The sequence below is a fragment of the Pterocles gutturalis genome, unplaced genomic scaffold, assembly GCF_000699245.1.
Source record: "Pterocles gutturalis isolate BGI_N339 unplaced genomic scaffold, ASM69924v1 scaffold44684, whole genome shotgun sequence".
In the NCBI taxonomy this organism is placed as follows: domain Eukaryota; kingdom Metazoa; phylum Chordata; class Aves; order Pterocliformes; family Pteroclidae; genus Pterocles; species Pterocles gutturalis.
Genome location: NW_010137328.1, coordinates 7450 through 19685, shown reverse-complemented (window position 1 = coordinate 19685; position 12236 = coordinate 7450). Strand labels below are relative to the sequence as shown.

Sequence of the window (12236 nt, the reverse complement as noted above, 5' to 3'; positions counted from 1 at the left end):
CTTAATGATTCTATGATTCTATGATATTTAATACCAAGGGATTTTTTTCTTGGATTTTCATCCCATAGTAAAATCTAACACTTAAGCATATTAACAAATGTATTGAGCTGTGTAATTGTTTGAATGAGAAATGTTATGTTGGCAGATAACAGAGAAATAAAGTAACCCTGTTAAATGTAATCTGTGCATAGTTACCAGTCAGTGAGAATGGATGTCTCATACATCTATACTTCTCAGTTATTTACTTAAGGGAAAATTAAAACCAGCAATTTAAACAATAACTTGCTTCTTGAAGTAAATAACTTCTGTGCAGGGTAGATAACTGGCATTAAATGTACCTATATGGAGGTAATTGGTTTATGATTACACTTCAATGTGTTAAAATAGTTGTTAACTCATGGTTGATGACCTAAGTCTTCCTGTGATACTGATCATTAATATCAGCCACTCTAGGGAGCTTTTTACTTATTTCTTGGCAGATTTTTTTTAAAATGAAGCACTTGTTAAGCTTTATTGAGGGAAACAGTGTAGCATTGAACCTCAACTATGCAGTTACAGAGTGCATTTGTCACTTTCAAGAAAAACAGTCACTTTAAGTGCATACTCAGTTTTAACCATAAGAATTTTGTTGATCTATCTTAAACTGTATGCTAAGAATCAAATAGCAATGCTATTGGTTTTGAAACTGCTATTTGAATTTATTGGTTGGTTATCTTTGGTTATCTTCGGTGAGGGATTCTTATCTCTCTGACAACTTCTGGGTTGACGTTCTTGATAATCTCTGAAAATAGTTCAGGCAAACAGTGTTTCCCTGGAAAGGCTTATCCCTTCCTATTTAGCAGTGGTTTTATTTTTTCTGGATTAAGGATACCCTCTAAGGTTGTTGAATACATGAAAAATCACTGTCGATATGGCCTAGGTGTTGTACGTGTTCAGTTGTCTGATATCTTGTATTAACTGGAAAAGCCATGTAGGCCTTCTTGGCTATCATGAAAGTAGGATGGGCCTGCCAGGGAATAAAATATAGTTTCATGGGAGGTGGTAGTTCAGCTACTCCCTGCTCCCCATCCCCCCATTTTAAATCTTCCTTTGCAGTAAGCTTTTTCTTGTGCCAATTGCTCCCTTCATTTTTGTTTTTCTTCTTACTGATCTGAAGTTGTTCTTATTATATAATTAATAAGTTGGAGTGAAAAATGCATCTAGTTTGACTTAAGTTTCTCTGGTAGGTACTTAGTATATTTTTAAAAATAACTAATGAGGTTTTATCTAAGTATTTCCTCTGTTTATATTGCACTACTGTGAAAGGGGGGTGGGATCAAGTTTGTAAAAATACTTTTTTTCAGAACTAAAGGCAGTTTAGTATGCTATGGAAATAACCTAGTGAAAATAAAAATTCAGTTTCTGGTGCTTGTGTAGATCATTCACAGGTGTCAGTTACTGTAGAAGTCAGCTTTCTACTTCTCTTCATAAATGAGTTTTGTGGCAGTTATTCTGTGTCTTGGTATGAAGTATATGAGTTAAATAATGTGTTGCAAATGTCTGAAAACAGTTGGTACTTGCAGGGTTCTGGTGGTGCTGGTTACATCCTGTTGGACTTAAGAATCAATCTTACCAATCATAAACTTCAAGATTTAAATATTTTTGTTTTGGGTTTTTTTGTTTTGTTTTGTTTTGTTTTTTAGGACATCCATCATGTTTGAAATTCTGTCCTGAGTTAACGACAAATGTGAAGGCCTTAAGATGGCAGTGTATTGAATGCAAGACGTGCAGTGCATGTAGGATCCAAGGCAAAAATGCAGTAAGTTAGACTGTTGAGTATTATCTGACTTTTCTTTGTTTACTGTAGCCCTACACTTAGCACATGTCACTGATGTACAACTTCAAGAATGCTGTATTAAGTTTTTTTTTTTCCCTCTTCCTCTCCCCTGCCTCCCCCTTCAGGACAACATGCTTTTTTGCGACTCCTGTGATAGAGGGTTCCACATGGAGTGCTGTGACCCACCACTTTCCCGAATGCCAAAAGGTGATAATAAAAATCCTTTCAATGAAAATACTTTCATTCACAGTTTTTATCTCTTATTAAGTGACCAAAAGTGTTTGAGCATGCAGATTATTTTTGCATTGGTAAACAGTATGATTTCAGTCATGTCAAAGGAAAATAGTAAAGGCCTGCGGTCAGCTGACCAGATGAATTCACTGTGTATTAAGTTGTTGGCCAATTTATTGAAGGTGAAGTTTTACCAAGGCTGTTAAAATGTTTAGAATGTATACACTGACAAAGAAGTACTTAGAGCAGGTGAAAAAGCCTGCTTCTTCATGCCTTTTGTAAGAATAATTTAAAAAAAGAAACAAACAAAACACCTGTCTTCAGGTTCTCTAATATCTAGATTTCTGATACATAGAACCTCTCACTTCTGCTCTCCCATCTTTATGGGTTTCCGTATTTAATCTTAAAGTTACACTAAAGACTTCTTCCAGCTTTTTTCCCCCCCAAGTCCCCAGCTTTATCTATAATAAATACGTGTTCACACGTGGTCATCCACCGTTAAAAGGGTGCTAAATTCAAGTTGTTGTATATTAAACCAAACATACCTAGGTGTGATCTGGTGTTTTCTTTAGTGCACTCTAGCTTAGATTGGTTTGTAATGCACGTCATTTTTTTCCACCATCTTAATTGTGTCTGAAGAAAGACCTAGGTAGTTGAAGGAGGGACGAGCTGGAACATAAATTCTTCTAAAAACCCAGTTGCTCACAATCTTTTCCTGTGATCCTTCTTGCCTCTTTTTCTGCTTTCCATGAGCATTTTGCTTTCTATAATTTCGAAGTATGGGTAGAAGTGGATCACTTTTCTCTGTCCACTTCCCCTCCCCTCTGTCCTGTTCATAAGATAATTTGTTGACCTTATGTACTTGGCATGTTTCTTGGTAGACACCTGCAGTACAGATTAAATAAACTGTATTCAATTAAACTTTTTTTCCTTTATGTAGGGATGTGGATTTGCCAGGTCTGTAGACCAAAGAAGAAAGGGAGAAAGCTGCTTCATGAGAAAGCTGCCCAAATAAGGCGACGATATGCAAAACCTATTGGACGACCGAAAAATAAACTAAAACAACGAATGTTGTAGGTTTCTCTTGGTGATTTTTTTTTTGTGCTTCTGATAATGTAGCCAGATAAGACTTGATGAGGGTTCAACCACAGTTTTTAATTGTATTTCAAGCTGGGGAGAGTAGGTGACAAATATTCTAGTGTATGCTTTTCAGCCCAAAGGCAAATAACTTCTAAATGCTAGTGAGTACTTTTTGTGTGATGTCAAAAGGTGATGAAAAAACTTCTGTAATTTACTTCTCTACATCCCATAATTTTCTAGTAAAACTTGTGCCTATAGCAGATGCAAGTAAATGTCTATATGGTGACATATACCACAGCTATCTTTTAAGTGTCACATCAAATAATTGAAGGATGTACAGAATCTCTCCTCAGCGTACAACAGTGAGTTACTTATATCTAACTTCAGGAGACTGTTCTGCTGAAAGGCCTGTTCAGAAGTCATGTAAAAGTTACTTTATTCATTAATAACAGTTCAAAAACCCATTCCAAAACTCAAACTATGCAAGTACTGCAGAAGTTCTGGTTTCAGTGGTACTCTGGAAAAAATTATTACTTGAATTCTGCTGTTAAGCTGACACTGGTTACTAAGGAACAAGGTTGCAATTCCTGTTGCTTCTCAGGAATGTGTTTATCTAAGAGAAGAGAGTTCTGCAATTCTTTTGGCATCTATCTTTCCAGGGAACACGGTAGTTGGATGTCTAAAGGCTTGGTTGGAGGATTGTTTAAGTAGCATTAAAATGCTGGGTTGACATTACACTGAGTGTTAAACAGGAACAGATTCTTTGTTAACTCTAGTAGCATGTTGCCCTTCATCACGTATTCATGTCCACATAAGCCTTTCTTCTCCTATTTAACTATCTGTTTGGCCATGTCAACTCAGCAGCTGAAAAGCTTTCTGGCTCTATCTACTACTCATTCTGTCATGTGGCTGTTACCCAGACATTTTGCTCTATAGTCTAAACACCTGTCTGGTATTCTTCAGAGTTGCATGGTAGCTGCTATGAAACTGCATTTTGCAAAATAAGCGTTTCTGGAGCCAGTGGAGCCAACATGTAAAAATAGAAGGAAATAAAATATACTTGCAGTACTAGAGTACAGCATACTAGTCAAGTTGATGTGCTTGGTACTGTGCAGCTTGCTGTATTCTCTTTCCTGTCTCTCTCTGTCAGGACCTCTTGTCTTGCCTTTTTGGTCCTTGTCCTAAAGTTCAGTGTTTGTTGCTCTAGGAAAGTAGTACAGGACAAGGATGAAGTGTGGCACTACATGAACGTGAAAGATGTAGTTGTAGTGGCTCATGAGAGCATGCTGTTAAAGGAGGAGTGGGTGAAACATTCTTCTAGTTCTCCATTCTTCTCCTGACTAAGTAAGTTAGGAATTTGAAGGTCATTGAAATAGCCATTAAACTTTCAGTGCTTTAACTGAAACTCCTGTATGTCATTGTGTGGACATAATAAAAATATTCTCTATATTTCTAGCTACACCTCTGGCTGCAGCTACACCTCTGGTTTTACCTCTTTGAAAACTCTAAGCATTCAACTGGAGTTTAGGGCTCTAATACAGTACTGTAACACAGAAGTGTTACTTCTCTAAAAACACATCCCTGTTTTAGGTTTCCACAGTGGATTTAGGAGGAGTGTCTGTCTGATAACAGTAATTCTGCTTCCTCATACATGTAAAAGAAAGGTTGTAGGGGTTTTACTGTTAAATTTTTCTAATAGAATTCTGAGCTACGACTTTTGAAAGCATGCAGAAATTCTCTTAACATTGGATGATTATTATGAATATTTTAGAAAGATTTCTGTTTGTAGCACGTGAGCCATATGAGCATGTTAGAGTAGTACTTGGGGTGATTCTTTGTATAATAAATATTTGCAATACTGTGGGCACATTTCTATTACTTCAGTGTTTAATATATATAAAAAACAAAGTAATCTTTTTTTTGAAAAATAGTGGTTAGGAGATTGTATAAGAGAAGAGACTTTCTCATGGAATCCTATTGAAAAGTGATAGTGGGGTACAGAAGACGACAGTGTCATACATAAAAGTGTATGGTCGCATGAAATACAGGAAGGTTAGCTAATGCCACTTAGTTCTTTTTGTGTGGTACAAAGAAAATCTGTCCAGTAGTACTGGAAGAATTTTTTGCCTGTTGACCATCTGTAGGAAGCCCTTCACAGGCAAATTGCTGTGTAGCGTTAACTGAAACCAGGTGTGTGTTGGCCTCTGGCACTGATGGTGATTACCACGTCTGGTAGTGAGAATAGGTCTTGCGATGGACATAAGCTTATATCACCAAAGGATTCAAAAGACTTAGAAGTTTTTGGTGTTGTTGCCTCTTAGGAACTAACCAAATTTAAGGATGTGTGAGTGGAAAAGGAGATAGTTCTTAAACTCTTGGGCCCTTGGACTTCAGTAAACCAGATGGTAGCCCTAGGCTGTTCAGTCTCTAATTAGAACTAACCTGTTGGAATGAATTACTTCAGCATCTCAATTAAGAAGGCAAAATCTGTGGAAGAAAACTTTCTGCTGCAAAGTAAATAAGCTAACTTAAAAGAGCGGGATGGAAAGGGGAATGGAAGCATTTGGTGCAACTATATAGCTTTGTTTGGATTTGCAATTTGATCATACCTCCTGATAACTGTTTACTGTGAATATTCATTCTGTTTCTATATACTTAACAATATACTGCTCTTCAGTGTTGTTCCTCTCTTCAGTCAGTAGCGACCTGCTAAACCTGTACTTCTTCTGTCACAGGTGTTGGTTTCCAGCATGTCCTTTTCTTCCTAGCAGTTAAAGAACACTCACCACTCTTCCTTTTTGACACTTTCCATGTTAGGCCTGATTGGTTCATGGCATTTCTACAAACACCACTTGGTCTTGAAGTTTTGCTCCTTCCTTTCCTTTGCTATTGTTGTTTTTGCTGTTGTTACCATTTCTAAAGAAAACAGAGTTCTTCTTTGGTTTTGTTGTAATGCTTTTCATAAACAACCTTATTTTGCTTTTAGGTCTTCGGTGGTAATTTTTATTGCCAGTGTCGACATACATAATCCAACAAGATTGTGGAAAAAAATAGCAGTTTCTTGAAAACTGTCTGTATTGCTTTAAAGGACTATTAGACTTTCTCTACAGTTTAAGCAAATGTAGTCTGAAGTTAAGTGTTTTGATATGCGGTAATTTATTAACACTGAACATGTTCATCTCCTTTGTGTGTGCAATAAACTCTACGGTGATGGAGCAGTTATTGTACTCTGACATTGTGCATTGATGTTTTTCTTCAAAGAAGCACTCTTTTGCCATGCCTAAAAGTGGTGGGGAGGCTGTATACTTGGGAGATCTTGCTGTCCCAGCTGCTTTTATTTATATGTACTGCGGGCTCTTTTAAAGGGAGGTGGGGGGATGATGACAAAAAGACAAACGGGGTGGGGGCAGAAGGGATGTTGTGTCATAGTGTGAAATATATTACAAAAATGTATATGTCTTTAAATTTCTTTAAACATTTTTCAATACAGTGACGTAAGTAACTTATATAAACTGTAGTACTGTTTGGTAGTAGTTACAGTTTTTTAATGCTGATTTTTGTTTTTCAAATTTTTGCATAGGTCTGTAACCAGTGATGAAGGATCCATGAATGCATTCACAGGAAGGGGGTCACCTGGTAGGGGTCAAAAGACTAAAGTCTGTACCACACCTTCATCTGATCATGCTGCATCTGTGAAGGATTCAAGCAGCAGATTGCCTGTTACAGACCCCACTCGGCCTGGTGCCACCACCAAAATCACCACCACCTCCACCTACATATCTGCCTCTACACTTAAAGTTAACAAGAAAACCAAAGGGCTCATTGATGGCCTTACTAAGTTCTTTACACCATCACCTGATGGTCGCAGATCACGAGGTGAAATAATAGACTTTTCAAAGCACTATCGTCCAAGGAAAAAGGTCTCTCAGAAACAGTCATGCACTTCTCTTGTGTTGGCTACAGGTACCACACAAAAGCTAAAACCTCCACCTTCTTCACTTCTACCCCCAACCCCCATCTCTGGTCAGAGCCCCAGTTCGCAAAAATCCAGCACTTCCACTTCTTCTCACTCTCCCCAAAGTTCTTCCAGTCAGTCAAGCATACCCTCCTTTAGTAGCCTTTCAAATAACAGTCAGCTAAAGGGACTCTTTGATGGACTTTCTCATATCTATGCCACTCAGGGACAGTCTCGAAAAAAGGGACACCCAAGCTATGCACCACCCAAGCGTTTGTGTCGTAAACCAGAATTATCTTCCACATCAAAATCTAATAGCCGTTTCTATGGAAAGAAAGAGGTTAGGAGTAGGTTTATTTCTCATGCCTGTACTTCTGGATGGGGTGTGTCTAGAAGACATGCTTTTAAAGTAGTTGCTCGTCTCAAGAGAATAAGTTTGCTTAAAAAGCACAGGATTCTAGGCAGATTAAAGTATAAAGTGACCCCTCAGATGGGGACACCCTCACCAGGGAAGGGGAGCTTGGCAGACGGAAGGATTAAACCTGATCAGGATGATGGTAAGCAAAGGTCAAAGCGCCAACCAAACCTGCATCCCGTCCAAAACCAAAATTCTTACATTGTCACATAGGTCTTAGCTATTTCTCTTGTTCTTACTTCACTTTCATACAAAAGCAATAAAACTTTGACCTTTTATCTAATTCTGACTAAATCTCCAAAATGTTTTTTCTGACTAATACCACACAACTTTTTTATTATTTTTTGCATCTGTAGTGACACTAGGAGCCCCAAATGCCTTCATAATGTTGCTAATAGTTGTGTAGTACCGCATGAGTAGCCACTTTTCATGCTACTTCCTTGTTCTTCCCCTGCCCTTTCTCTGGCAGTAGTGCTGTCATCATAATTGTGTGCTGTCAGTGCTTATAATGGTGGGCATTTCAATTCATTTTCCTCTGCTCCATTGCTTTTTCATGAACAATTCCATCCTGCTACAGTCTTCACAACACTTGATCTGTACTACTGTGAAATACCTTTTTTATAATTACTTTTATTTAAGAAAAAATTACAGTGTTTGAATGTAGACTTTGTTTAGCATTGATCTCCAACTTTTAAGGGGAACTTGTTTTCTCTTTTTTTTATTTTTACCTTATAGAGTATACTGGAATTTATCAGGAGGCATAGTTCTAGTGATAGAATATACTTCATTTCATGAGGTTCAAAACTAATTTAGTAGAACTGGACTGTAAAGGCTTATACAGATAGACAAGTATCAAAAAACAGCTCATGCAGCAGCAAACTATGAAACAAGAAGGGGGGAAGGTTTCATTTCTGTAATCCCAAATTTATTTAAAATGGGAAGCATAACAGCCATAGTTGCTACAATCCTGTTTAGGAGTACCGCTTTGGTAAGGCACAATTAACCTTCATGTCTGTGAATAAACCTTTTGCTGGTTTTAAATAACAGATACTGAAATCAAACTAAGCATCAAACAAGAAAATACGGATGTATTTCTGGTGGGAAGCAAGGACACTGTTACACAGGAGGATTTGGAAGTATTTAAGCAGGCTCGAGAACTTTCCCTGGAGGTAAGAATCATGTTGCATAAAAACTCAGTTCATTTTCATCTGTCATTTCATTCATTTTGATCTAATGTGTCATGCTTGCTGTGAATTTAGTTTCGGAGACGCTGTATATACAGTCTCTCCTCGTGGATAGGAGACAAGGCATCACACTGGTATGGGTCAGATGATTAAGTGACACTTGGGATAGGTTTTGAAAAATATATTTGAGCACTTTGGACACAGAACTACCACTGATTAAGCATAGGTGACATCTTAGTGTGTGTTAGTATATTGTAGACTGTTATGAGGTAAATTCCAAGGACTCTAGAAGGCTTATGTTGATGCCTTCTCCATCATTGTTTTGACAAAAGGACAGCTTTGAATTTGTACCAGAACTGCAGAGAAGTCCTTGCGCTCTTCTCCTTCAGGAGAAGAGAACTGAAGCACTCGTGCCTGTTAGTTGGCTGGGTCATCCACCATCTATTTGTATGAGCTTATTTGTAAACACTGCTCACTTAACTTTATGTTTAATAGTTTGGCACCTTGGAAGAAATTTTCACTGTTCCCATTTGGCTATTTGCAAACTCTGTCCTCTGTCCGGGTTGGAAGAACTTAAGCAACTGATTTGAATACTTCAGGTTTCTCACATCTTCACTGGGTGAAATTGATGATATAAAGCTGACTGTTCTTTCACTTTTTCTGTAACTAATATTTTGCTCTTACTATACCTGACAGAAAATTGGGTGCAAAAACACTGGCGAAACAAGTGGGCGATACCCTTCAGTGATTGAGTTTGGAAAATATGAGATCCAGACTTGGTACTCTTCACCTTACCCGCAGGAATATGCAAGGTAGCAAGTTGTCAAGATTGTCATACATTGTTGCAATTTTTACAAACATGATAATTTATTTTCTTACTCTTTTGTAGTTGTTTATAGTTTACAACTTGTAAAAGTGAATATGTTTTGTATTTATAAGTGAGAACAAGGATTTGTCTTGCCTTTTTACTGGTTCTAATCAAAGATGCATAAAAGACTGATTTTCCTAGTCCTGCATCAACATAATCTTGCAGTGTGTGTTGACATGGTTTTCTTTGGGTGTTTTTTTTGGGGGGGGTGTTTTTTTTTGGTTGGTGTGTTTTGGGTTTTGTTTGTGTGTTTGTTTTGTTGTTGTTTTTTTTTTAACCATGGAACAAATAGTTCAAACTAGGTATGTTGTTGATAAACTTTCTTAGAACACTGGAGTAGTATAAACTGTGGCTATGATCCCAATGTGTTCCCAGGATGTGCCAGTAGATTCAGAGCAGATAAAGATTGTCCTCTGCTCTAAAACTTTGTAGGCTACTTAATTTCTGCAGTCGTCTTCCACTGCTTCAGTAATTTAACAATGAAGGTAATCAGCCATAAAAGGCACTGAAAGGAACAGTTGTGGTACATAACATTTGTCAGCATTGTCTTATGTGAGGCCTGTCGGTTACTTGTATGTAGTTTGAACTGAATCCTTTCTGGAAGAGTACAGTCATCTGCGTTCCCTATGTGATGGAGGTGTATGAAAGGGAGTCTTTTTGCCTATAGGTAAACTGTTTGGATGGGCTTCTGTGTTGAAGTAAAGTGATAGTTTGGGTGCAGGTGAAGGAGGTACAATTCTACTACGGTTTGTTGTCCCACCCAAGTATTTTGAAGACAGTAGAAAGAAAAATAAACACCTAGCCTTCACCTCAAAAAAAAAGAAAAATTATAGAGATTGCCTGTGTTTTCTTGTATGCCTCCTTTGTCTTCATTGGAAGAAGGACGAAATTTGAGGTATGACTCCTGTATACCTACTTTGATGGAGATCACAGTGAAAGCTTAGGTGGAATGTGGAAGGGGGAAGTAACTGGGATCTGCCGGAGGCTGGACCACGAAACAGCTGACCACAGTCAGGTTCTGAATTTTTTTTGTTATGATTGATTCAGTCTGATCTTTTATTATCTTCCCTTTCTAATGGCTGGTGTATATGTTTAATCATTCAGTCTAATGTGATATTGTTTGATTTTGTGGTTTTTATTTCTTTTTAACTTAAGCAGCATTTACTCATGATACCTTATATTTAAATGGGAGGGCCTTTCGCTTTGTGGTAATGTTTTTGTTTACAGAATGTGACAAATTTTTTGTATAAAATGTCTTTCTAATTTTCATACAGATTACCAAAGCTTTACCTGTGTGAATTCTGTCTTAAATACATGAAAAGTAAAAACATTTTGTTAAGGCACTCAAAGAAATGTGGCTGGTTTCATCCTCCAGCCAATGAAATCTACAGAAGAAATGACCTTTCGGTATTTGAGGTAGGTATATAAAAATACAAATTTCAGAAAGCACCTGATTTGTAGACACTAGAGACCAGTTGTAAACTAATGAAAACTTTAACATACTTAAATACTTTGTTGGAACAAGTCCGTCTTCCCTGTCTTGTTCCACTCTGCAATGTTCTCTCACAGATCTTACTTTCTTTAATTATACTTCATGCATTACCCAGCCTCTTAAGATACTTGTATAGCATGCATGTTAGATAGAGACGGCAATGGAAGCTCTTTGACTGGATTGTCTTCCCCTTCTCAGCAAAAGTACCTCTTGCACCCTTTAATTTCTGGCTATTTGAGTATCTTGGTAAAATGCTAATCATAATGTTACTGCTTCCAATGGATAGAAGCAAGCAAAGCGGTTTCTTGTGTATTGTTATAAAAATAGTAATGTAGCTACTAAGTGCTTTTGCCTTCCTTTTGGATGTTTGAGAAACTTGCCTTGAAACATCCTGGTTGGGTGATGGAGGTTCAGTCCACCTTTGGCTAGAACACACTGCCTTTAAGTTAGAAAGTCCAGAGTTGAGTTTGTGGGTATGTATTCTTTTATAATCTAAATTATTCTCTTGGGAGATGACTTGTATTAAAGTTTGGGGTTTTAAGGAGATCCTGGACAACAGAATTCTGTGTTTCAGATATCATGCCTGCAGTCACTAAAGCTGTGCAATAACCTCTACAGTCCTATTTCTCAGAAGTTGTTACCAATTACATTAATAGAAAAGACTGCCGGGGTTACTAGGACTTCTGAGGCTGTTTATCAACAGCAATATTTAGATGTGTATATTGATAACCTTTTTAATTGCAGGTATCCTAGATTCTGCTTGAAAATTGTGTTTTCATGTTGTGTAAATGTCTGTCATGCTTGGTTGCTATTATCTGTTCAAACAATGGTAGAGTAGTCTTGAAGTCCTTACGTAAATTAGACCAAGATCTTAATATTTGGTTCACTTGTTTGGTTTTGTGCTATTAAAAAAAAAAAAAAGAAAAAAGCTATCTGCATCAAGATTGCTTCCTTCCTGAGTTGGACAGTTTTTATAAAGATTGTAGATCTGCCAACAAAAGACTTAAGCTGTAAACAGACTTAACTCTTTTCCTATCAAGAAACAAAATTGTCCTAGTCAGTCTAAAATAACTTACATTTTCTCCATTAGCAGGTGTTAAGAGCTGTGCAGCATATAATAGACAAATCCTGCTTTACAGTTTTTTCTCAGCTACTGCCAAACACATAAATAAAAGCTTATTAAAAATAATAAAGT

The 12236-nt window shown here is 37.3% G+C and overlaps 1 protein-coding gene across 1 annotated transcript in view; it reads left to right on the top strand.

The window, feature by feature from the left end:
* Positions 1-1687: 1687 nt before the first annotated feature.
* Positions 1688-12236, top strand: part of LOC104468454 (histone acetyltransferase KAT6B-like) — a gene marked incomplete at its 3' end in the record, with an annotated part of 15165 nt that continues 4616 nt past the window's right edge. Inside the window, exons 1-7 of the mRNA XM_010082580.1 lie at positions 1688-1798; positions 1942-2023; positions 2988-3120; positions 6708-7090; positions 8545-8666; positions 9378-9493; positions 10824-10965. Of these exons, the coding sequence (XP_010080882.1) occupies positions 1948-2023; positions 2988-3120; positions 6708-7090; positions 8545-8666; positions 9378-9493; positions 10824-10965 (972 nt within the window). The remainder of the gene's footprint in view (positions 1799-1941; positions 2024-2987; positions 3121-6707; positions 7091-8544; positions 8667-9377; positions 9494-10823; positions 10966-12236) is intronic.